Below are 27,108 nucleotides of genomic sequence, written 5' to 3'. Positions count from 1 at the left end.
CTGGCGATCGGAGGCGAAAGAAGCGGCTGGCTGACCAAGAGCCGCGGCCGTCCGGCCAACCAGGAAAGGAGCCTGGCAAGGGGGGGATGCGAGCAGCCCGGCAGCCTCGCCTGCCTCTCTGATCCGACGGCTTGGCTGCGGTCCCCAAGTTGGCTGAGTGAGGAGGAGCACCGCAGCCTGGCACCAAGGGGGAGATCCGCAGGCGGAGGTGGGGGTGGGAACCCGCTGTCCTAACTCGCCTCCCGCTGCTTTGCTGGCTTAAAAGTTGCCGGGTTGCCGGAGGAGAAGGAGGAGGAGGAGGAGGAGGAGGGGGCTTCGCGTGGGGAAGCTGGAGCCTCCTTCGGAGAGGAGGGCGTCTCTGGAGACCAGCTAAGAGGAAGAAGCGAAGGAGGTGCCGCCGCCGTCGCCATCACCACCAACCGCCTTCACCGGGCGCGATGCCTTCTGCCTGGAGCCGAGGAGCGTCTGGTCCCGGGGTGATCGCCCTGCTTTTGCTGGCCGCTGGCAACCTGGGACTTTGCCACGCAGGTAAGCGCATCTCGGCTCGGAGAAAAAAAAAACACGCATCTCGGCTCGGCCGGTGAGAACGCGAGGAGGAAAAAAAGCAAAAAACGCGCGGCCCGTTTGGCGTCCCCGCTTCTTTGCGGGATGCTCCGTTTCCAAACCCGCTTCGAAGGAGGGAACGGAGGGCGCTGCCGCCTTCCTCCCCCGATCAGGAAAGTTTTTACCTGAGTTTCCCCGTCTCTTCCTCCACTCACCCCCCTCCGCCACCCGTTCACGCTCCTCTCTCCCCGTTCCTATTACTCGTCTGCCTTCTGGATTCTTTCAGCGGAGCCCCGGACTTTTCAGCACAGTTTTGCGGACAGCCAGAGAGAGAGGGGGGGGGGGGGGGAGGAGAGCGAGAGCGGCGGAGAGATGAAAGGGAAAGGGAGAAAGTGCTTGGCCCGCTCCCTATCCCGGCCTCCTTCCCCACTTATTTCTTTTCCCGGTTCGGGAAAAGCTCCGCAGGACGTGGCGCTGCAGCCGCGGCTCCTTGCGCCCGGGTGCTGCGGAGGCGACGCTTCCCGCAGCTCTTGAAAACCGGGCGAGGAAGGTTGCGGGGGGCAAAAGGAGGAAAGGGGAGCGCGGGGAAGCGCTGGACGGCGCCCGAAGGGGGGGGAGATGTCTCCAAAAGCGGAGAAGCCGCGGTGGCGGGAGAGTTTGGCTCCCGAAGCCCGATCCTGCTCCGACTTGGTTGAGAAAGTTCCCGCGCGGTTCCTTGGCAGGTAAGCGCGCGTAAGAGAGACTTCGAAGCAGAGGTGGAAACTTGGTCCCTTTTTCAGAATGTAAAACCCACCCCGCTCGTCTTGTTAGGGGGGGGGGCGTTTTGGAGGACTGGTGTGTATGTGTGTGTACGCGCGCTTGGAGGTCTGCTTCGGCCTGACTCGCTGTTGCTGGCGTTTGAGTGGGAACATTCAAAACCGTCTCGTTTCACTTCTTCCAATTTCGGGTGTAGCTAGGCTTGGCCTAAGTTCCAGGGGATTTTCCTGCTGTCTATTCTGTATGTAATATAATAATAATAATAATAATAATAATAATAATAATAATAATAATAATAATAATAATAATAATAATAACAACAACAACAACAACAATAACAATAACAACAATAATAAGTAGTAGTAGTAGTAGTTGGAAGGGACTTTGGAGGTCATCTAGTCCAACCCCCTGCCCCTTTGGCCTCTAATAGCCTTGCAAGGTTTACAATGAGGAGATTAGATAGATAGATAGATAGATGATAGATAGATAGATAGATAGATAGATAGATAGATAGATAGATAGATAGATGATAGATAGATAGATAGATAGATAGATAGATAGATAGATAGATAGATAGATAGATAGATATGTGTGTGTGTGTGTGTGGAAAGTGAATAAAATTCTTCTGATATCCAGATTAACCCAGGTTAATCCAGCACCGTGACCACTGACTTGTGGGTCTGGTAATTTTTAAAACCAAATCTTGCAAGTCAAGTAGTGAGAAATAGTGTCATGGCAGTTGCGAAAATCCCAACTTCTTAAAGATAAACGTGCAAACCAGACAAGGGCCTGATTTGTGTTGTGTAGCTAAAAGGCAGGAATTGCCCCAGTAAAGGATAGGAAAAATGCCAGGAGCATTCATACTGCTATTTTTTTTTCCTTTCCTTCAAGGGAACCACGCTAGAAATGAGGCCCTGATTACTAGAGTGCATTTTATTTGATCGTGTTTTGCAAAATAGCATATTTCAAGTTAAACTGGGCTGCAAAACTCCAGATGACCACTGGGTGACCACAAAGAGTTTTCTGTACTTCTTGGCTGATATGCTGCGATTGCCTGGATTTGGTAGTTCTCAGACTAGGCTTTTCATTTGAGTTGATCCACTGACCTCAACCGGCTTCTGTTGTTTTCAGCTGCAGCCCAAATGCACGTTTTTTTTCCCCTCTGGAGAGGAAGAACTTTGAACTTACTGGGACTTAATTCTGAAACAACTGGAGTGAATTTGGGATCCACAGACTATAATTTCATCCTGTAACTGTTTACCTTAAGTCCCGAAAAAGGTTCTTGATTTAGAAGCGAATCCAATGAAGCATACAAAGAAATGATGATTCCTATTTTCTCTGCAAAGAGCTTTAGGGTTGAAGTCTGTCAAAATGGCCAGGAGGATTTATGCCACTTTGTGAAGTTATTTATTGGGGGAACTAATTCCACTGGATTGAGACATATCTTGGGTGATGCATTGAGGAATTACACATGTATGTGTGGGTCTGTGTTACTGTGTTATGAAGCCAAGAGCATTAATTACTGTGTTTCTCTTTAGTATAAAGCTTGGAGAATGGGGTGTTGGAGCTGAGCTGTAGGGGAAAATAGGATGTTTTTTGCAAATGTATAGAGGGGGGAGAAACCCAGAAATGTTAGCGTATTTAGTTGTTTTAAAAACATACGTGAACTCTTTCTGAGAAGGACTCAGAAAGAGTTCACATATGTTTTTTAAAACAACTAATACGCTAACAGTTTCTTCAGATTAACATAGCTGAAATGATAGTGTATTTAATAGAGATAATTATTTTGCCTAAAAATATGGACACTAGCGTTTAAATAATGGAGAGGCGCTGCTTTGGTTGAATTTGTTTGAGGCTTCCACTATAAATATATCAGTTCAGTAGGTAAATATTTATTCCACCCCACAGGAACTGTTTTCACTCCATGGAAAGAATGAGCAAAATGAAAAATGCAATGTTCTTTAACTCCCTCTCCTCAATTTAATCTCTAGGGTGACCTCAGTAGAAGACCCTCATTTTCTATTTCATCTTCTCTTGATAGTAGTTTAAGGGCAGATGCTTTGAGGTGGTCCCTTCAGTATCTGACAAGATAATCTAGAGACAATTTTGGTAAGAACTGATGATGGATGAGAATGTCCCTAATTGCTGATAGTTACTATGTATGTTGAGCAGCTGTTACTCAGTACACTGGATGCATTGTTTATAGGGTGCTGTTTGCTCTGGTTCCAAAGAGCTGGCTTGTAATTAACTGGAATCAAATTATAATTTGTACTGAGTCTGGTATTTTAAAGATCTATTTTGAAGTTGCAGTTAATGACAGAGGGAGAAAACTGGGTATGAGGAGAGTACAGTGTTTAAAGGGATTCTGGAATGTAGAATAGGACTTGTGCTAAAAGAAATCATCATTGTGCATTTATAAATATGCTTTGTTATACACATAAAGAGGGCTGAGCTGAAAGGCTGGCTTTTTCCCATCTTATTTGTATCCCGGTCATCTGCTAGATAGAATATAGGAAAAATTGAGAGGATGGTGAAGGATGGCTGTAAAACTGAAGTAGGAGCTGGTTCCTTAAATATATATATATATATATATCATGCCACCTCAAATAACCTGATTTAGGAATAAATGGCCATAAGAAAGGCTAGGCTAGGCTAGAATAAAATAGTATGAATGACTGCCCCTGCTGTTAACTCCAGCTTTGAGCTGTACTTGAACCTTATTGATGTTCCACTTTGCTAGCTGAGCAAATGGTAAACCTGTTGAGCAATCTACTCTTTTATTTAATAGTCATGCTAGGTGGAACTATTACTTGAATTTCAGGCATCAGACTTCTTACTGTGGAAATGACATGAAGACAATAATAATTCAAACTCTCAAGAAATGCCTTTTCTGGTTCTCCAATACTGCATCAAAATATCAGCTTGAATTATGTTTACCCCATGTGGGTACGTGCGGTTTATTGATACAAGGTCAGGTCCTTAACTTTTCTTAATGCTTTTGAGCAAGGACTAAGCTTCTTTGTACAATGTAGAGGAATCATCATGCTTGTTACAGCGGAAGCCTCAATCTTTTAAATTTACTCACTTTTGCTGCTTTGCCTGTTGGTTGCACTCTCTATCTTTGGGGTTATTTCAGTTGGTCTACAGCAGTTTTTCAAATGTATAGAGGTATAGACTGGAAATCCAAGAAGAGGGCAGGCTGGGGAAGTCTGGGAGTGGAAGTTCACACTTCTTAAAGTTGCCAAGTTTGGAAAACACTGGTCTACATTAAAGTGATGCCTTCAGATAGGTTGCAGATTCTCAGTGTATCTCCAGCAGTGCTTTTTTTTATAAAAGAAAAAAGGTGCCGGAACTCACACATGTCATACAACCCACTTTGCCTACCCTACAAGGTTCCATCCAAAAAAGGTGCCGGAACTCCATTCTGAGCGTTGTATGAGAAAAAAAAGCCCTGATCTCCAGAATTATAGTTCTGGAGGGCTGAGGAGGGGTGATGTGTGTGCTCTCTCTCTTACACACACACAGACACTTGTGCTTAAAACAATAGCATCACTAACCAGAGTTCCTGGCCCAAGGCTGCCCAAGCATTTCTAGAATAGATGGGCATTTAAATCTTCTTGCTTTGTGCTGGTCTCATTCTAGCAATTCACAATTGCATCTAGATTCTATATGCTATCTATGCATTGTAACTTTACAGCATGGACATCAGTAAGAAGATGGTGTGAAGTTTCCTTTTGAGTATAGATAAAAAAAGGATGTCTTTGCCTGCCTATCTCACAAGTCAGGAAACCATAAAATCTGATGGCTGCAGAGTTTGGGGCAGATCCTGACAATAAATACAAAGGGTTTGGTGTTCCCTGACAGACAGGGACAAGCCAAAGAATTTATATGTTTCCTTGAAAATGACTTTGAAGGCTTTTTAACTGTACTGGCCATTCTCTTTCCTCCTTATAAAAGCCAAAGGAGCCTGCATAATGCAATAAGCACAGCAGTGTGTCACTAGATAAATCTGCAGCTTTGGTCTGCTCCTAGCCAGAAGCATCTTGGGGAAAACATGTCTTCTGGGAGAAAATTGAAAGGGAAAACTTGTTTTTAACAATATACTAAAGTGCCAGAATTTTTGCCACTTCCAACTCAGACTTTCCAACACCTCCGAAGTTCATATACTGATCTTTAACATAAGTAAACACTGATGTGTCTCTTCCTTAATTAACTCCTCTGCTAATCAGCTTCACTTACATATTGTTTGCATTCTAGAAGTTCCTCATGCTGAAATATAAATTCCACTGCTACTTCACCGTCTCTGTTTTCTTAGCAGCTGAACTAATCCAGCAGTAATTGTGGAACTTCATAATTTCCCAGCTCATGAGGGAGGGGGCACCAGTTTGGGGGAAGGCTGAGCTAATAGATGCCCACAGCTGGGCTGTTTACCCAGAATGAGGAACAAGAGACTCCTACCTCTTGCTTTCATCACTAGGAAGAACGATGGTTTATGGAAGACCAGAGTCAGGAGGCAAAAGATTTCATTCCATTCATTTCCCAAAATGTGGTACTTTGGTTCATATCCTGCCTAGGAGGGAAATTGGAGCTGAAGTTCAGCATACTTAAATAACGTTGTTCTGTCTATATTGGAGAGACCTCAAGTAATAACTCTTAGTCCCTGGCAAAAAGGATTGTTTAAACCAGGGGTGTCCCACTTTGGCAACTTCAAAATTTGTGGATTTCAACTCCCAAAATGCCCACACTGCCTGGGGAATTACAGGAGTCGATGTCCACAAGTCTTAAAAGTTGCCAAGGTTGGACACCTCTGATCTAAGCAGTTTGCTTTTCCTGCTTCTTCTGTTCCTAACCATCTCTCTACTGCCCAGTCACTTGCAGCCTCCTCCATAGAGAATGTTTCTCTATTGAGTAGGTACTTGTTTGGTTCGAATTGACGAGGACTCAGAGTGGTTAACACTGAACGAGTTTATTGAATACACAAAGTCAACTGTCAAATGTCAAATCTTGCAACCCTTTTATAGAGAAAGCGTTTGAACTGTAACCAATACAAACTGTCTGTTTTCCCGCTCCTTGGTTGTGGCGTCCAATGATTGCACCTTATTTTCCCGCTTTAAACCTTGCAAAGCTGCACAGTGTTTGCAATATCTTCTATGGCTTATTGCTAACTATTTACATACACAACACCCCTTACCCCCCAGTTGGTGTCATTTCTTTACAAAGTCCTTTAGGTATTTTGGTGGCCTATGTATTCTAGAAGGGTATCTGTTACTTTGGCTGCTAGGGGCCCCTTTTCCTGGTTGACTGCTTGGCTGCTGGTTACTATGCTGGTTACTACTGGACCTGGGCTCAGGGTTACTGGCTTCAGATGTACTGCCTTGTGTATTAGGTTGTGTTTGGGATTCAGTTGTCACTGGCCTACTTCGCAGGGGTATTTCCCAATCAATTGGACTGAATTGTTGTTGATGGGCATCTGGAAATATGTCATCTTGCCCCACCACTACACCACTTTCAGGCCAAATGTTATCTGTACTGTTTGCCCTAACTGAGCTTTGGTCCCCCTCAGCTGGCACACACCCACTAGATCTTTTCCTCAGCTGGTCTATGTGTCTTTTACAGACCCTATTCCCTTCCCCCTCAATGATGTATGATAAGGGACCTAAGATTTCAGTTACCACCCCAGGAATCCACTTATCCCCTTGGGCGTAGTTCCTGGCCCAAATCAAGTCCCCCACTTCAAATGTTCTGTTAGGAATGTCAAATTCAATGTTTGGTTGGAGTCGGTCGGGGTGTAGTCTGTCCAACTTGGTCAAGATTTTTCTTCCCCACCTCATTTCAGCTGGACTTTTCCCTGTAGCCGAACAAGGGGTTGTGTGTTGGGCCAACAAGAACTCAGCTAGTCTCTGATGCCAGTCACCTCGAATAATTCTTTTAAGCGCGTCCTTCGTGGTCCTCACGTTCCTTTCAGCCAATCCGTTGGTGGAGGGGTGGAAGGGTGCAGAAGTCTTATGCTTAATCGAGTTGGCCTTGAGGAAATCCTGAAATTCAATAGATGTGAATTGTGGCCCGTTATCAGACACTATTAAATCCGGCAACCCATGAGTGGCAAAGAGGCCCCTTAATGCCTGTATTGTTCTGCCTGCCGTTACTGAACTGACCGGTACTACTTCTAGCCATCTAGAGTAGCTGTCGACCACTACAAGGAACGTTAACCCCTGGAAAGGTCCAGCGAAGTCAATATGAATCCTGGACCAAGGATTCCTAGCTAACTCCCATTTATGTGTGCGGATGTGTTGTTGTTCAGGCCTGGAACGTTGGCACAGATGGCAATTGGCAACGCATTCCTCAATGTCTTGGTCCAATCCTGGCCACCACAAGTGACTCCTAGCTAAGGCCTTCATCCTTACTATTCCAGGGTGTCCTTCATGCAATTCAAATAGAATAGCTGATTTGTGGATTCCTGGGATTACTACACGAGTTCCCCAAAGTAAGCAACCCATATGAACTGATAGTTCATCCTTCCTTCGGAAAAATGGACTGTATTTTACGTCTGGGTTGGCGTTGGGCCAACCGCTCATGACCCAGGCCATTACTCTCCTTAAGATGGGGTCCTTATTGGTTGCCTCCGCTATGTCTTTAGCAGTTAGGGGCAGATCAGGAATATCTTGTAGGGACATTACTTGTCCCACTGGGGCAGGGTCCTCCTCTGTTGTGCTAAGGGGCAATCTGCTAAGAGCGTCTGCATGACCCATGTCTTTACCTGGTCGGTATTGGAGGGAAAATGAATATGCTGAGAGGAAAATGGACCATCTCAGCATCCTGGGAGACATAATTTGGGGAGTCTGTTTATCTGTGGTAAACAGTCCCAGCAGGGGTTTGTGGTCTGTCAGGATTGTAAAGTTCCTGCCATACAGGTAGTCGTGGAACTTTTTAACTCCTGCCACTATGGCTAAAGCTTCCCGGTCAATTTGAGCATAGTTCCGCTCTGCCTTGGTTAGTGTGCGGGAGTAGTAAGCAATGGGTCTTTGCATTCCCTGGGTGTCTAAATGGCTGATTACTGCCCCGACGCCATAAGGCGAAGCATCGCACGCCAGGTAGATTGGTCTATTTTCTATAAAGTGGGTTACAGTTGAGCTACTGGAAAGGATATCTTTTAAGGTCTGGAAACTCACTTTGTGCTTGTCTTGCCAATGCCAAGGGGTCTTCTTATCTAAAAGCCTGTGCAGTGGTTCTGCAATGGCAGCCTTATGTGGCACAAAAGTGTGATAAAAATTTACCAAGCCTAGGAAGGCCTGTAGCTCAGCCTTGTTCCTTGGTTCAGGAGCCCCTTTTATTGCTTTAATTTTTTCAGGGGTAGGGTGGACCCCGCTTTTGTCAATCCTGAACCCCAAAAAATCAGTGGATTTAACCCCTATGCTACATTTTTCCTTTTTTAATTTTAATCCAGCCTTTCTAAATCTACCCAGTACCTGTTCCAGCCGCTCTACTAACATTCCTTCATCTTTTCCAGCTATTAGGACATCATCAAAGTAAGGGCATACTCCAGGTATGCCCTTTAAGGTCCTCTCCATCACTTCTTGGAAGATGCCTGGAGCAGCTGCAATCCCAAATTGCAGTCTGTGGACTCGGAACGCCCCCTTGTGGGTAACAATTGTTTGCGCCTCTGCAGCCTCTTTGGAAACAGTCAACTGTAAGTACGCATGCGCCAAGTCGAGCTTGGCGAAGATGGCGGCGTCCTGGATCGTGGCGAGGACCTGCTTCACCGTCGGGACCGGGTAAGCATGCTTTTTCATTCCAATGTTGAGGGTCGCTTTATAGTCGGCGCAGATCCTCACATCCCCATTGGGTTTGAGGGGTGTGACGATCGGCGTCTCCCATAAACCGCCCTCAACGGGTTCTAAAACTCCGAGGCCTACAAGCCGGTCGAGCTCGGCCTCGATTTTTTCTTTTAAGGCAAAAGGTACCCTCCGGGCCTTTAGCCTGATTGGATTTACTGAGGGGTCTAGGTTAAAATTAATGGGGGGCCCTTTGTACTTGCCTAGAGATCCATCGAATACGTCTGCAAATTCTTTGCAGACGGATTCGAGGGTCTTATTTTTAATCACAGAATTTATTCCCCCTATCCAAATTCCCAGGGCAGGAAACCAATTAAGCCCTATTAAGCTAGTCCTATTCCCCTCCGTAACTACCACATCTAAGACCCCCTTAAATCCCTTAAAATTAACTCTAAGGCTGGTCTTTCCCTTTACGATTATTGGACTTTTTTGGAAGTCCGTTAATTGAATATTTGTTGGGCTAAGTGGAATTCTTTTTCCACTTAGTTGTTCAATTTTTTTCAGGGTTTCAGTGGAAATTATCGACACTGAAGCCCCAGAGTCGATTTCCATTCTGCAAGGAACCCCTTGCAGAAGGACTGTGATTTTTAATTTTCCGTCCGGAAAATTGTGCCCCCTTCCCTGCCTTTTCCGATTGACTCGGGCCACCTCCCCTGGGTTTGAAAATTTCGCCCGGGATCTAGGGGTCTCCTTGCCACTAGCATTGGGGGTTACCTTACCCTCTGGCCACACATCGACTTCATTCAGACGGGAGTCCCGGACGCGGTTTCTGCAGATGGCCTGGATGTGGCCGGTCTTGCCACAAGCCCTGCACTTGGCGGTGCGGAATCGGCAGGAAGCGCGGGGATGGTTGCCGCCACAGCTGCCGCATCGGTTCTGGGTGTCGTTGTCGCGCGGTCTGGTTGCGGTGTCCCGCCACGGTCGTTGTGCCCCGGTCGGTGGTCTCTGCGGTGTTGCGGGTTGTTGCCGGCGGCCGGGTTCGGGCCCTTCGCTTCTAAGTTGTCTGGGTGCCATCTTCCCAAATCGCCTGGAGACTTCGGCGATCTCTTCCTCCCACTGCTGATCCACCTCCCCGCAGTCCACATAGCCCTCTTGGTTAATTTCAGGTGCTGTCGCCATGCTACTGCGGGGGGGGTCGCGATACCCGGTAGACTCATACGTTAGGAGTTCGTCGAGCACTTCCTGTAAATCGCCAGTAGGTTTGGCGATTATTCTGTTTTGTAATTGTTCATCGCGTAAGCCTAGCACAACTCTGTCCCGAATCCTAATTTCTAAATTATCGTATTTGCAACGAACTGCGGCTTCCCTAACGGCAGCGACGAATTTCTGTATGGATTCCCCCGGTCTCTGATTTCTCTTCTCGAAGATGCGCCGCCAAAAAAGTTCGGACCTTCGGGGAGTAAAGTGCACCTTTAGTTTTGCAAGGAGGTCGGCATAGGGCACGCTGGAGACTGGTTGTGGCTGGCACAGCCCGACAGCGACTCTGTAGACCGGTGTGCCGCAAATTGTCAAAAGTGCCGCCGCTTTTTTCCGGTCGTCGGTGATTCCGTTCACTAACAGGAATCCTTCGACCTGACCAATATATTCTTCCCAATCTTCGGGGAAGTTAGGGTCAAATTCCTTCAATGACCCGATTTGCGCCATTCGGAGAATTTTTTTCCTATTCTGCCGCGGCCGCTCGGTTGACTGTGACTCGCTCAGACTTTGCCGCCTTCACGACAATTCTTCCTAATCTCTGGTCTTCTGTCGATCCCACCTTCGTCGCCAGTTGTTTGGTTCGAATTGACGAGGACTCAGAGTGGTTAACACTGAACGAGTTTATTGAATACACAAAGTCAACTGTCAAATGTCAAATCTTGCAACCCTTTTATAGAGAAAGCGTTTGAACTGTAACCAATACAAACTGTCTGTTTTCCCGCTCCTTGGTTGTGGCGTCCAATGATTGCACCTTATTTTCCCGCTTTAAACCTTGCAAAGCTGCACAGTGTTTGCAATATCTTCTATGGCTTATTGCTAACTATTTACATACACAACAGTACTATAGCTCAGTTCGTGTCCTGGCAGGATTATTTCGTTAGGTACGGAGAGGTGTTGATTGTGACTAGTCCACTGTAGTTCATCCTGATTTGCTATATGCTAAATTTGATTTGCAAAACAGACATTTTGAGGTATGCCAATTTCATTAATCTAATTAGGGCTTAAGTTCTACGTTGAATTGTTCTGAACTGGATCTTTTGTTTTTATTTTGTTTGCTGCCCAGATGTTTTTTTTCTGGTACATAAATGTTTGTTTAATAGGTAAAAGTATTTCCTCCACCTGATACAATTGGTTGATCATCTTCATTGTGTACAGGTAATCCTCAACTTACAACCTTTGTTTAATGACTATTTGAAGTTACAAAGAGCACAGGAAAAAAGGGATTTATGATCATTTTTTCACACATATGACACTTGCAACATCCCCATGGTCACATGATCAAAATGCAGATGCTTCTTGGCAACTGGCTCGTGTTTTTGACGGTCATGTGACCACCTTTTGTGACTTTCTGAGAAGCAAAGTCAATGGGGAAGCCAGAATCCCTTAGCAACCATATTGCTAACTTACAACTGCAGTGATTCACTTAATAACAGTGGCAAGAAAGGTCATAAAATGAGGCAAAACTCACTTTACTGTCTCACTTACCAACAGAAATTTTGGACATAGTTGTGGTCGTTAAGTCGAGGAGCTCCTGTATTCAGGCCAAGAGAATATCATTTCTGAACAATGACTCGGGTGTGGGTCTAGACTTTTGTTGTACTAGCTCAGGGGTAGGCAACCTCGGCTCTTTTATGACTCATGGACTTCAACTCCCAGAATTCCTGACTCAGGAATGCTGGGAGTTGAAGTCCATGAGTCATAAAAGAGCCGAGGTTGCCTACCCCTGTACTAGCTGGTTCATTTCTTTTGTGAAAATGAAACCCTTGATAGTAGTTCTGTGCTAGTGTATATCCCAGGCTGTTTTTTTTAAATAGAAAGCATTCATAGGTTGGAAAGTAAGATACTCATTTTCTTTAAGGTTGTTGATATTTTTGCTACATATAGACAGTTGACACTTGTATTTATCCTGCGCAAAGATATTGGAAAGATTATGTAGTTTAGCCTTTCCCCACCAGCTACCTTCCAGATATACTGAATTGCGACCTCAACACCCCTCAGTTCAACAGACGGTTGGAAGTTTGTGTTGAGAACAGTAAATCGATGCATTTGAAGGATGCAAGATCTGGTAGTTCTTTATTTCACGCTGCTAAAATTGCACATGTGTCAGTCCAGTCCACATTATTGGGAAGTAAGGCAAATTGTCACTAAAGCAGAAAGATGAAATTATAGAATGCACTCTCTCTAGGTGTATGTGTTTGCACACACACACACACAAAGGGATCCATGATAGAAATGTTTTATTGTAGGTTTGGATCTCCTCTCCCCCCCCCCCCTGCAAAAAAGAGTAACTATTTGTGTGTAGTTCTAAATTAGGTTGACTGTGAACGTTGAAGAACTTTAAAAAAACATACCTTTTTAAATAGGAAGAACTCCTCTAGGAATTACAGCGCGGTAATAATTTCCTTCTTCTATAAAAGAAGGTGGTGGGTGTGTTTTTCGGAGTTATTTTATTATTTGTAATTATTTGACAGGCCAAAGGACCTAATAACTTTCTCCTATTAAGGAGGGGGAGTATGTCAAGTGGGGAGGGAGGAATTGTTGACCTGATCATGATTTACAATATGGATTTTGAGGGATGACCAAGAGCAGGAACTGGAGGAAAGTTTAGGGGGGGGGAAAATAGGTTAGCAGCTATATGAAGATTGGTATTTTACAAAGATCTCCTTTCTTTGCAGCTTTCAAGCAAGAGAAAGGCATTTTTGACTTTCTGTATTCTCCCTTCCCATATGTAAACTCAATGTGATACTTAAATCTAAAGCTCTTTACATTAACGCTGCAAAAATTAATAATAATATGTGGATATTCTTAGTCACAATTTGTCTGTACATGGGTGTGTAAAATTAGGAGCTTGCCTTTTAGAAAAGGCTGATGTTTCAGTGTGCATGCACACACTTGCTTTTCCTTTGCATTTGTAAAACATTTCAGTGCCGGATTTGCAGCCCTGTGCAGAGTCTAAAAAATATTAATCAGTTTGCCTTCTCTGTTTCTTTGGCCTTAAATCAATGAGCCCCATTATTGCCAGCAAATGGCCAAGTCAGATTCACATTTTCTTCCTGGTACGGCCGTGTTCCTCTAATAAGTACACAATATACCGCAAGTCAACAAGCATTGATTTCTCCATCAGTTTGTTTTTTCATGTCCTGTGCCTGCTTTGAGACCCACAAAATGCACACTTGATGGTGTGGGGGGGTGGGGGTGGGTAAGTGAAAGATTATCATCTCCCATAGCTCTCGGCCATCCCAATTTCTGAACTGTGGGAAGCAAAAGTTCAGTTCTTCAAACTTGCCAAATGTTAGCGTGATGTGTTTAATCCGGAGATTGGTTCAGAAAATATAAGTCAGGTTTGTTGTATGTACTGGTAGGTTCAAGGAGACAGTTAAGAAATAACACAGTCTTGGCAACTTTGAAAACTATAATACGGTATAAACCAAATCAGGGTTGTTTTTGGCTTAGGGCTGCTGTGCAAATCCATTCCAGCAGAGAAACAGTGGTTTACAAAATACAGTGGAAGGCTTTGCAAGATATATTTTCCAGCCTAGAATTTAAAATGTATTGACCGTGTGTTTTTTTGCACAAGTTGTCAGTTTGGCAACAATTTGTCACTATACAAGTCAGTATCCGCCCTTGAGCCTTCACAGCATCTGTCAAGCGTACCTCTTTCTTGGGTTTGGTTTGTTGTCTATATTTCACACTTTTATTGTTCAGTTCTCCGCAGCTCCATTCTATCCATTAGTATCTGCATTTTCTCTTTAGATGTATAATATTATGGGACCTTTGTGGTTTAAGATGGAGAGATGTCTCTGATGGGAATGGCTTTGTTGGCTGGGAAGAGAAGAGACTGAGGTTCGACACTGGTGTTGTGATAAAACCAAGACAATTGCAGTAACAATCTCCAAAGTTTCATTAACAACAAAAAAAAGAATAAAAATGCTGCTTGTCCTTCCCTTTCCTTCAGCTATTCTTGTCACTTGTTCCTTCCCTTTTTTTGGGCTGGCAACACCAGGAATGGGGAGCCTTTGCAACAGCCTGGGGAAAAAAAAACAGCATCTGCATTTTGTGTCACTGCCTTTGGAAGCACTAACGGCACCAGTTGTGACATCCAAGTTTATAGTCACACCAGAATGTTACAGTTTTCTTTATTTGAGAGATTTCAGATCTCTATTTTTAAAACAAACTCTTGGAGCACAATGCAGATTCATAAATCACACAAGAAAGGAGAAAACTATTAAGAAGGCAGAATTTTAAACAAGGGTCACCCTCACCTGGGGCTTTGGTTCCTAGCCCAAAACAAAAGGTTGCAGATATTTGGGGACCCTGTATGATGTCTTCAAGGGACGCGGTGGCTCAGTGGGTTAGGACGCTTAGCTTGTCGATCAGATGGTCGGCAGTTTGGCGGGTCAAATCCCGAGTGCCGCGTAACAGAGTGAGCGCCTGTTACTCGTCCCAGCTTCTGCCAACCTAGCAGTTCGAAAGTACGTAAAAATGCAAGTAGAAAAATAGGGACCACTACGGTGGGAAGGTAACAGCGTTCCGTGCGCCTTTGGCGTCTGGTCATGCCGGCCACATGACCACGGAGACGTCCTCGGACAAGTGCTGGCTCTTTGGCTTTGAAACGGAGATGAGCACCGGCCCCTAGAGTTGGAAACGACTAGCACGCATGTGCAGGGGAACCTTTACCTTTACTTTATGATGTCTTCCTTACCCCTAAGATTCCTTCCTGCGTGCACCAGGGAGATCAGCGTAGTGTCTAATTTTCTAGCCACTGTGCCACCCTGCACCTCTCATGTTATGCATGAAATACTGAGCTCTTTGCTTCTAAGCATTGTAGATCCTATTCTGGCAGGTGTTTATGTGGGATAAGGGCAGGAAGGTGAGTTTGAGGAAGCCTTGAAGGGTTTATTTGGAAAGAAAATCGGTGCCGTGCTGTTGACTTGATTAGATGTTTGTTTCAAATCAGGAGTAGCTTGTGAAGCTCAGAAACAAGGTTTGCAGCTCCCTTGGGTCTGCGTGCCGTCCTTGTTCTCTTCTCCCCACTGTGGCATCTGCCTAAGCAGCTGTGAAAATCTGGAGTGGGATGCAGCAAACAGGCTCCTGCTTTCTCGTACCAGCAGGAGTGTGAACTTGTGATGATTGTTGATGATCAAATAGCAGAGCCCATGTTTGAAACTGGTGAACATACGGACGTAAACCTTTTAAACAATAGGTGTAAAAATAAAATGGAGGAAAAGACATACTGGGTTTATCCTGCTGAATTGGGGGGTGGGGTGGGGTGGAACCTCAGAATGAAACAGCAGGTGTGCGTCTTGCACTTGTGATTTATAGGTACTCTGTGAAGATGCAAAGTGTTGTCTGCTTTTTTTTTTAAAAAAGGGAGATTTTGGACTTTCAAAGATAGCTCGTCTTGGGACCCAGTGCCCATCTGCTAAAGCTGGGCAAAGAACTTGCCAAGGGGCAATAATATTTATCTCTTTCCAGTTTATCCCCAATTCATTTGTAAAGGAAATAGAGTTGGGCATTTTAGAATCATTTCTGTAAATTCTAGGGCAGTGTTCCCCAACTTCAAAAACTGGGTTTCAACTCTCAGCATGTCACAGCCAGCGTGCTGTGAATAACATTGTTCTAAAGGAATCTAGAACAACTTGGTTCTAGAGAAATCTATTGTTGTTGAATCTGTTGCTATTGAATCCCAACTGAGTTTCCTTCTGAATTAGAACAACTTCCCAGAATACCAGTGATACTTTCGACTCCAATTTCCATAATATGTTTGGCCAAACTTGCTGGGTGTAGATGAGGGTAACTATAGTTTCGCAATATTTGGTTGAAGCTAGAGTAAAACAAGCTTTATAGTATAGTATATATAGTATACGTGTGTGTGTGTGTGTGTGTGTGTGTACACACACACATATATACTGTACACACATACACACACATATATACATATATATGTGTGTGTATGTGTGTACAGTATATATGTGTACAGTATATACATATATATGTGTGTGTGCGTGTGTGCGTGTACACATATATATACTATTGCTTAAATCGCAGCCTTCATACCCCAGCTTATAAATAGTAATAATAATAAATATTCAGAGTGATATTCTTGACATTTGATTCCTTGTCTGCTGCCTAATTCCCAGAGTGGGAGATTCCAGAGGACAATTTTGCCCACCATTTCACAAGCTTAAATTAATTTGATAGTTGTATTTCACAATTGAGTCCTTGCCAAATATTTGGTCGTCTACCTTCCTTCCTTCCCTCCCTCCCTCCCTTCCCTGAATAAAACTGTGGCAATAAATAGGTAGGTGATGTGGCAATAGCAATAATATTGGGCTAATGCCTCCTTAGGTAACACCAGCTGCCTGCAATTAGTGCAGGTTCGAGTCCCACCAGGCTCAAGGTTGACTCAGCCTTCCATCCTTCCCAGGTAGGTAAAATGAGGACCCAGATTGTTGGGGGCAATAAGCTGACTTTGTAATAATGCCGCTGGGGGGGAAAGCCCTAATAAGCAGGCATATACATAGAATGAAGGCTATTGCTAAGCACATTGATTTGTGCTTTAAATTGTAAGCCGCCCTGAGACTTCGGAGAAGGGCGGGATATAAATGGGATTAAAAATAAAAATAAAAATAAATATAGTGCAATGGTGCTGGTGGTAACTGAGAGGCAGACATTTTTAGGGGGCTGACTTCCTGGACTTTGCAACTTTAGCATTTTTTACTGTAGCCAGAAGGGCTAGACATGTGATTTAAAGATTAAATGGAATAGGGTTGGAAAGCTTTTGAATTTTTATCCTGCCTTTGTTATTTTTACAAACAACTCAAAGCAGCAAACATATTTAATATTCCTTCCTCCTCCTATTTTCCCCACAACAACAAGGGATTGAGGTGGACTGGGCTGAGAGAAAATGATTGGCCCAAAGTCACCCAAGCCAGTTTTCATACCTAAGGCTGGTCTAGAACTCACAGTCTCCCAGTTTCTAGTGCAGGAAGTCAGCCCCCCACCTCCCCAGTGAAAGAAATATTTTGGGAAACATTAAAAAGGCAGAATATATTTCCCCAAAGGATTTTAAAGGCAGAAACCAACCCTCCCCCTCCCCCCAAGTTTCTCTGCCCCAAACAGAAACCAGGTCTGCAGAAATGCAGATGTGATAATCTTGTCAGAAAGATTGGAGTCAGGTAGCCAGGATTAGGAAGAAAGATCCCTAGAATCAACAATCCCTCACACCAAAAATCCAACAGTCATCAGCCACATCCCCAGGGAAGCAGGATATGACCTTTGGGACCTAATAGGATAAACCCACCACCATCACAATGCCAGAAAGGCACACTCAGACTCAGGAACAACTCCAAACCAAAGCCCAAGAAAGTATAAAAACCCACTCCTCCCTACTACATGTGGTCACTTTTTTTTCCAAGAGCCATCCTTTGTCTGGCTCTCTTCAATAAATTACAACCTTCTTTCTAAAGCAGTCCCCATGTTGTTTATTCCTGGCTTGGACTGGACCCGGATGAAGATTTTTCTTTCAACACTAGCCTGATACCTTTCACTAGAGCAGATTGGTTCTTGGAGAAGAACTGATGTAAAAACAATCAAACAAACAAAAAAAGACCAGTGGCCTTGTCCTACTGCCTTTAGGAACAATTTTGCACGTCTATTTACTTTGTATTAAACTTCCTTCAGCTTTCTGGGTGGGCTGATGGAAGATCTACTCTGCTAATATGTGGGCTCCTTGACTTGTTGTAAGTATGTCTGGGGAGCTGGCAGAAAGCCCTGAGCTCTAAGTTGATGATGGAGAGGGCTGTACACAGTCTGCAAGGAGTTCATTACAGCAGATGTTCCTGCCATAAAGCCACAGGTTCCTGCTGTTTCTTATTCACTTATACCCTTTAGGCTTTAGCAATGCTAATGTTAAGGAAAACATTTGGCTGAAGTGTAGATATAAATCACAGCCTTCTTTCCCTCCTGAATTCCCCAACACATGCCTTGTCTGTCTTCTCTTATCTGTCTTCTACTTGTATTTGTCTGTTTCTTCAGCTTCTAGCAAACAGGGTTTGAAAGTCACTGACAATTCAGCCCCTCTCCCCATCCTGCCACAAAACAGGCCTTATTAGCATCTCTTTAGCAATGTGAATTTAATTCAGTGATGGTCAGCAAACACGAGTTCCTTACTCTGCCGAGCTTTTCTTTTTCTTGGCACTTCAGAAGCAGACCTGCTCCCTACCCAGAATTAGCACCCCTTGCTTATTTTCCTTTATCCGCGGATCCAGTGAAACAATCTGGAAATGGTAGGACTTTGTGAGTGATTTCTTTTTCCTAGTTATTTTGCTGGGTGCCATCCATTCTCATTGATAACTGCTGTTGCAAATGGCTTTCACGGGATAGGAAGTTACAAAGCAAGAGTTGCTTGTTTGTGCTCTAGCCACTAAAGTAGAAGCCCCACTTTGACAACAACCCACTTTAAAAGTGTGGGAACAATCCAGAGAAAGAAATATTTTGGGGAATATTAAAAAGGCAGAATATACTTCCCCAAAGGCAGGGGTAGGCAACCTCGGCTCTTTTATGACTCATGGACTTCAACTCCCAGAATAGCTGGGTTAAGTCCAAGCCGGGAATAAACAACGATGGCGACTGCTTTAGAAAGCTGACTCAGGAATTCTGGGAGTTGAAGTCCATGAGTCATAAAAGAGCCGAGGTTGCCTACCCCTGCTCAAAGGAATAATGGAAAAGATCTTTAAAAAGGCAGAAACCTCTACACACACACCCAGCCAGACAACTCAGCAGAAACCAGCTTTTAGAAATGCGGATGTAATAATCCATTCAGGAAGGTTGGCGCCCTCCAGCTAGAAGTTGAAGAGATCAGGAAGACAAAGACCCTTAAAATCTACCTACCCCACCCAAATTCTAAGACAGGACATAATAGGATTAACCCAACACCATCAGAATACCAGAAAGGCACACTCAGACAGGTCAAAGTTCATGCCACAGGAACAACTCCAAACAAAAGCCCAAGAAGATATAAAAACCCACTCTCTTTTTCCAGAGCCATTTTTCTGTCTGGCTCTCCTCTTCAATAAACTACAACCATCTTTCTAAAGCAGTCACCATCGTTGTTTATTCCCGGCTTGGACTGGACTCTGATGATGATTTTTCCTTCAACAAAAGGATGAGGAGGCATTTTCCTTTCTTTCTAGTAGCATGGAGCTGATTGCAGAAAAATGATAGACTCGGTTAGGACTTACGCGGAAGGCTGCCGAGAAAACACAGGACCGCCGGCTAAACTGCATATGGGTTAAAAAACAAATCAAATCGGAAGGCATCAGCAAGCAATTTCCATCAGTCTCTCCAAAAGTTACATGGATGCTTCTAGCCAGAAGTTAATCTTGATTCAAAGGAAAGTTTACTTTTCATTAATGTTGTTAAGCTATTGATATCAAAGCAGGGTATTAAGGAAATGTGCTCTTCTTGTTCTATTCATCCACAGAATAAACCTCAGGAGGAAAACATAAAACCCAATATAGGTTGGGGTGGTTTTTTTTTTCCTGTTTTACTATTAAAACCTACCAAACTCCACACTGTTAAAACTAGATACATTTTGCACTGCTTCCTTATTTGAGAGAATGGGGTTTCTCTTCTTGGTTTTGTTATTATTATTATTTTATTATTCTTAATTTTATTTGTATACCGCCCTTCTCCCGAAGGACTCAGGGCGGTGAACAGGGCAATACATGTTAAAAGACAAAATACAAAAATTAAAAGAGATTAAACAAAATGCCCACAACTATTACAATAGGTTAAAACACATTAAACAGTAATAAAACCCAACCCCATCCCATCAGGCCAGAAATTAGGTGTGTGTGTGCGCGCACATCTGTAGGAAGTGGTGGCCAGATAGCCTTGTTTATCGTAGAATTTCTGGAAAATATATCTAATCTGTTCCTTCCTATGAGGTTGCAAGTCCTTCTTGCAAACATAATAATCAGATTGTAACTAGAAAAAAAGGAGGAAAACAGAGTCCCCATGACCATGATTAACAAATTTCTATTAGTAATGAGTTGTGTTGTGATTCTGCAGTTGTGACTCATTAAGTTGGCTTTAGAAAAACTGTTCAAACTAGAACTTTATATCTACTTTTCCTGCTTTTCAAGGAGCTACCATGACATCTTTGAACAGTAACTAAACTGGATTTGCCCATTGGTTTAGGACGCTGAGCTTGTTGATCAGAAGGTCGGCAGTTTGGTGGGTCGAATCCCGAGTGCCGCGTAACAGAGTGAGCGCCTGTTACTCGTCCCAGCTTGTAAATTGTAAAATACTGGTGTGACCATACCTCTCCCATATGACCACACCTCTTTGTAAATTATTACTCCTTGCTAATTATTAGCGTCAACGGTATGTTCAGCTCTTACCTTTAATTGTGAGTTTTGTTTGTATCTGTTTCTGATACGTGAATTAAAATGCAACCCGACAATATAGGCATTTTGGAAAATTATGGGAGCAGCTTTCATTGGGGTACTTTGAGGGGAAGTTGTAGAGAATGTCAAGCCTTCTAATAAAACAGAACTCGTCCTTCATTAATCAAAGGGTGTTGAATAGGGAGATGCTGTAGTCCCAAAAGAAGTTTAATCAATTTATGCAACTACATCCTTTCTAAACGAATCATCTGCTGGGGCCATGGTAAGAATTTCTATTGCACCCAAATAGAAGAAGCCAAAACAGATGCATTCTTAGACTGGCGAAAACTTCTTGGCTTAAATTGATGCTCTGAAATTGCCATTTTTCTGAAAAACAAAGAGTCCAACGGAGTATTTCCTTTGCTTGGATTACAGTTCATTTTCGCCAGTTTTAGATGGAGCTATTGCACTGATTTGATTATGAAAATCCGTGTTTTGTTTCTTCCCCAAAGATGCTTTTCCCTAAAGGCCTTTTAAAGATCCATCATGATTAAACTGAATCTGCTATGGAGATTCCCTGGGGAGGTGGACAGAACCATTTCTATTAAAAGAGAAGGGAGCAAATAACTTTCTTTCTCCCACTGCACTTGACAATGAAAAAGGAAGAATACTGAAGTCAGTGTGTGAAACGAATGGTCTTCTTCTGCAGGATTTGTCTTTTAAAGTCAATACCAATCTGAAGTTGAATTGTGCCGTGGTTTCCTAGTGGCCCTCTGTCCAAACACCAACTTGCTTTGCTTTTGTTGAGATTAGCCAAAGTCTGCTGGTGCTGTGACTGGTTTCACAAATGTTGAGTTGGATTTTTTCCCTCCTCCTCCTCCTCCTCCTCCTCCTCCTCCTCCTCCTCCTCCTCCTCCTCCTCCTCCTCCTCAAGGAGATGAAGGAGAAAAAGAGAAATGTTTACTTTGGGGGGGTCTTGAGAGAATCAACATATCCCTAACTATAAAACTGAGGAAATTGATGGAGGAGCAAGGGGAATGACGTTTCTTTAAGTTTTAAATGAGAGCCCTTGGATTGCTTTAAATTGCTAGGAGGAAGAGATAATTTCTAGTCTACCGTTTGAATATAATAATTAGTTGTGAATTCATTGTGAGGTGTGTTTTTTCACACTTATCTTTCTGGCCAGGATGGGAGAGATGAATTGAATGTTGGTAAATTCCTCAAAAGGACTTGTAGTGTTTTTCTTTTGTCCTACATGAGTTGTTGAGTTTTCTCAGGGAAAGAGAAACAAGTGAGGAATCTCCTTTTTTTTTATCTTGCCCAAATAAGGACTGCTTCTCATATATTAGAGCTGTGTTTTTGCAATCTTGGGATCTTTAAGAAGTATGCTGGCTGGGGAATGCTGGGAGCTGAAGTCCACAGATGTAAAGTTGGTCCCCCAGAAGCCCCCGGATATAAAATGGCTCCCTTCCTACATGTTCTAAGCAGAATTTCTGAGGAGGAATTTTTAATTTGGGGTTCTTTTTAATTGACTACAGGGTTAATTTAATATTTTTTAATTTGGTTCTTAATTTTTGTATTTTGGATTTTTTAATTTCCTGTAAACCGCCCTGAGTCCTCAGGGAATAGGGCGGTATATAAATATAACTAAATAAATAAATAAATAAATAAATAAATAAATTTCCTTGAGAATGACACCGGATCTTTGCTTAGATCAGAGGTCCCCAACTTTCTGGGCACCAGGGACCAATTCCGTGGAGAGAGGTTTGTCCGTGGACCGGAGGGGGTGTGGTTTTGTGTTCTGCCTGCATCCCATGGATGGGGCTTTGCTTGTTTATGTGGACCAGTTGCTGGTGTGCACGGCCCGGTACCAGTAGGGGACCCCTGGCTTAGATTCATCCAGCCCTCCTCTTTGTCTGAACCAAAGGTTCTTTTCCTTTCTTTCCACGACCTTATCTTTTCCACATCTACATTTTGGTCTGAGGATTAGGGATATGTGTGTGGGTGCATATCTCCATAGAAGAAGAACTGTATTTTATGTAGTAGACAGAAGTTCCCTTCCAGAACCAAAGGATGAAACTTTGTGAATGAGTACGACAAAGAAGTAGGACAGCGAAAGAGATGGGAGGAAGTAGGCTAAGCCTTTAATACTGGGTTTGTACCAGGTTGTCCTACATCACTCAGCTTTACTAGTTCAGGTCCGCCTTTTCTCCACCCCAGTTTGCTTTCCACAACCCAGTCCTGTGAACAAGTGATAAATTTCCTCCATGGGAGACAGACCAGCTTCTTGACTGAATAAGCAGTTCAGAAGACCCAGCCCTGACATAGGTCAGTGAAGATCCCTGTTACCAGCAGCATTCGTTAGAAATGGGTGCACAGGTTGTTTTATTGCTTCTCACCCAGCCCTCCAAGAATTTAGAACAAAATTTTAAAATATATACAGGTGTTTTTTTTTCAGAGAACACTTAAGTAAGGAAAGGCCTCTGCATTAATAAACCCAATGATGTGGAAACTTTGGTCCTACTGAAGGGTCATTTTTTTTTAGTAAAGAAAAGATTCTACCTTGACAAGTATTGCTCAGCTAGTTTTAAATGGAAAGAAAGAGAGAATTTAAGTTTTAAGTGAGAGCTTCTAGAAATCTTCCTAGTCCTTTGCTGTGTGAACTCTCTCTCTCTCTCTCATGTGCTAATTCCAGTACCCCATTTTGTTCCAGTCTTCTATAGTCACACCTTTTCATTAAGTGTGACAAATAACCAGTAATTTGTTATTATAGTCTGGTAATCTATGCCTCCCCCCCCCCACTTCTTGGCTCACTTAATATTTTGGGTGTTTTGCTTCTTTTGAGGCCTTTGCCGCTTTATCATCAACAGGCTTTTGAAAAACTGCTTGATGCTTTTTCTCTGTTAAACAAATAATATTTTGCCAAGCAATGTGGTAAGACATCTCCAGTGACCTATTTAAACCAAGGAAAGCATTTAAAAAGAACTATATTCTTCCTTTGTTAATGTCCCTGAAATAGTAAGGTGCCATTTCCTATCACATGTTTCCCTCATAAGGGAAGCGTATGAAAATGGGAGTCTAAGCAGCAAAATATAATTTGAAACAACAGCAACATTCCTTCCAAAGTCTAGGTCCATTTTTATTGTATCGTGGGGTCCCATCCATTTTGCAATCCGTTTCCTTCCCAAAATGTTCTTAGTTAATGTGGGTCTTAACTAACATGCAGTTGCCCTCTTCTGTATTAATTCTGCAACCAGTTTTGTTTGTGGTAAAGAATTCTCTTTAAAAATGGGGGAACAAATGCAGGAAGGAGATCAGATTCCCCCCCTCCCCATCTGTTTAATCTTCAGCCATTCCATCTCCCCCCCCCTCCTCCTCATCCAACCTTTCTGTCAATTTAAAGGGATTTAACACCAAGCTTGAAATTTGCAAGATAGCAAAGGGCATCAGCCTACTCAAATAAAGAAAATCTCGATAGGATACCACAGGCTACCCCTCTCTGTCTGAGGTTTCCCCATTTCATAAAAAAGGTCTTTTGCTTCTGAGGCCATCACCTTGATTCATAATACAAAAATCACAAGGCTATCAGGGTCCCGTTTTGGCTTGATGACTAATTGCGCTATCCAAAAATTCCAAGAGGGTGGGCTCTGTTTGCATATTTTCATGGATCATTGGAAGGGTTTTCCTTGAAAAGGATCTACCCTGCAAAAGTGAGTTGTAGCTACCTCTGAGCAGCTGATCTTGCTTGTACTGTCCCTTTGGAAATAAAGTTTTCCTCTGCTTCAAACAACTGTCCTGTGTTCTTTAATACTCAGCTCAGGGTGGAGTTTTCCTCTGCTTCAAACAACTGTCCTGTGTTCTTTAATACTCAGCTCAGGGTGGATCTAATTTTCCTTCTAATTTTTTACTATTATTTTATAGGTGGTAATTAGGATGTAGAATGAGTCATCAAGAATGGTGGATTTCAAGAAATGACTTCCCTTAGGAAGTCACACTTCAATCACACTGGACTCTGGAATATGCGTGAATATTTTAGTTATATGAGTCTCCTTCACCTAGCTGTTCTCTGGAACAGACACACTAGGAGAAAACCATGCAATTGCTTTTGACTATATAACTTTGGTCTTCGCATTGCTGGTACTGCATCAGAAAGAAAACCAATTTGGTATTGCTTACTTGTTTGAAGGGAGCTGTGAGTGTATTGGATCAGTTCTGACTTTCAAATGAATCATGGATGTAATTTTCCAAAGGTAGAATATTCTTCCTGGTTTGACATTTATGCCTGCATCTTTTCTATTACCTTCTCCTATTGGTATCCTATGATTATATTACTTTGTTGTTTGTATGTACTGTACACTGAGAGCTTGCACATCGGAGACAAATTCCTTGTGTGTCCTATCATTCTATTCTGTTCTGTTCTTGTTCTGTTCCGTTCCGATCCGATCTGTTCCACTCCACTCTCTATTCCAGGGCTTTTCAACTTTTTCACCCATTGTACCACTTTTAGGATATGGCAACATCCAAGTACCACCAGTCGCCTAGCAAGGTGTCAAAAACTTGATGACCAAAAAAAAGGAAAAAAAGTGATGAAGTACAGGTAGTCCTTGACTTACAACAGTTCAAAGTTACAATGGCACTGAAAAAAGTGCCCCCCTAGCCACAGCCGAACAAGACACCTGCCTGCCCGCCTGGCAGCACTCTTCCTCCTGTCCGAGGTTTTCATTGTTGTGAGCATTTCTGTTGAGGATTGGCAGCAGGGGTGGGGTGGGGTGGGTGTTTGGTTTTTATTCCCCCCGTCTGCTGAGTGGTTGCAGCAGGTTTTGGTCACTTCACATGACCCTGGGACACTGTGACCGTCATAAATATGAATCAGTTGCCAAGCATCTGAATGTAAATCACAAGAGCCTGGAGATGCTGCAACGTTCCAGCTGATCGGCGCTTCTTCTGGGCTCAGCAGAAACACCAGGATCAGCACCAAGTTCCAGCTGGAGCCTGGCGCTGATCCTGGTGGTTCCGTTGGGACCTGAGAGTCCTGAAGAAGCATTGTTTCTGGTGCTTCCACTGAGCCCTGACAGCCCTGTAGCTCCAGCCGTCTTCTCGCTCAGCCTTGTGCGGTGCTGCCACCAGTTCAGCTCATTCCCCTCCCCCACTACCACTTTTCTAGGATGGCCGCATACCACCTGCCAGGAGCCAATGTACCACAGGTGGTACCCATACCACTGGTTGAAAAGCCCTGCTCTATTTTTTCCATTCCATTCCCATACTGCATACTCTATGAGTGTAAGTGTATGAGTGAATTGTGCAGATAAGTATGAATGCCAACACTCTTCCATTCAAGAAACAGTTGTTCTTGAACAATATCCTTGAATGTTTAGGGACAATAATGCATTACAAATTATATTATTTGTATTTTTATGGGGAGAAAAGTATCATAAACAACACTTAGTTATAGAAGCTTAGCTACTATGAGAGTGAGATTCAAGGTGCTGGTGATGGCCTATAAAGCCCTAAATGGCATGGGTCCGGATTACTTACGGGAGCACCTGCTGCTGGCATCAACTTCCCTTCGTCCAGTGCACTCCCACAGAGAGGGCCTCCTCAGGGTGCTGTCAGTCAGTGTCGACTGGCGGCCCCCAGGGGGAGGGCGTTCTCTGTGGGCGCGCCAGACCTTTGGAACCGTTTACCGGTTGAGCTCCGGATGGCTCCTGACCTTCGCTCCTTCTGCCATGACCTAAAAACTTACTTATTTGAACAAGCCGGCCTGGTCTGATGGGTTTGGGGTATTTTAATATTAATTTTATTATTTTTACTGTAATTGGGCTACAATGTTTAATTCTTTTTTAACTTTTGTACATTGTATTTTTATTGTATTTATTGCCCTGTACACCGCCCTGAGTCCTTCGGGAGAAGGGCGGTATAGAAATTAAATTATTAGTATTAGTATTAGTATTACTGAGTCCTCTCCACTGCTCAAAGACACTGGAGCACCTGCTTTTAAATTCTCCCTGAATGCTAATTTTGGAGTTCTAGATCAGTGCTGGTTCAGAGTCCTTCTGAGTTGGTCTTACTTCCTCATTTGTATCCTGCTACTAATTCGTGAGAACTCTTAGATGGAATGCTGTTCTTTGAGTTGGAAGAACAAATGAGTAAATAACAGCTGGGAAAAAGGAGGGACAGAACCAGGAGGTTCCCAGATTTGATAGTGACTCCTCAACAGAGGTGTGGGCCTCTTTTGGTGTCCAATACTGCTTATCTTTGACATCAAGAACACATTGACCAACTTTTATGACATCACAGCAATTAAACCCCTGGAAAGCAGATAAACTGAGTCACGCCATTCTCCAAAACAAGTTATGAGAATAATGAAATATTTAGAGGCGATAGGAATT

At 43.4% G+C, this 27,108-nt stretch overlaps 1 protein-coding gene across 1 annotated transcript in view; it reads left to right on the top strand.

Annotated features, from left to right (window-relative positions):
- Positions 1–437: 437 nt before the first annotated feature.
- UNC5B (unc-5 netrin receptor B) overlaps positions 438–27,108 on the top strand; it is a gene marked incomplete at its 5' end in the record, with an annotated part of 226,147 nt that continues 199,476 nt past the window's right edge. The window contains one exon of the mRNA XM_083364776.1: positions 438–528. Coding sequence (XP_083220902.1) covers positions 438–528 — 91 coding nt within the window. The remainder of the gene's footprint in view (positions 529–27,108) is intronic.

This window comes from Vipera ursinii, assembly GCF_947247035.1.
Source record: "Vipera ursinii genome assembly, chromosome: 5".
Taxonomy (NCBI): Eukaryota; Metazoa; Chordata; class Lepidosauria; order Squamata; family Viperidae; genus Vipera; species Vipera ursinii.
The sequence above is the reverse complement of the archived record's forward strand: the minus strand, read 5'-3'. Positions and strand labels throughout refer to the sequence as shown.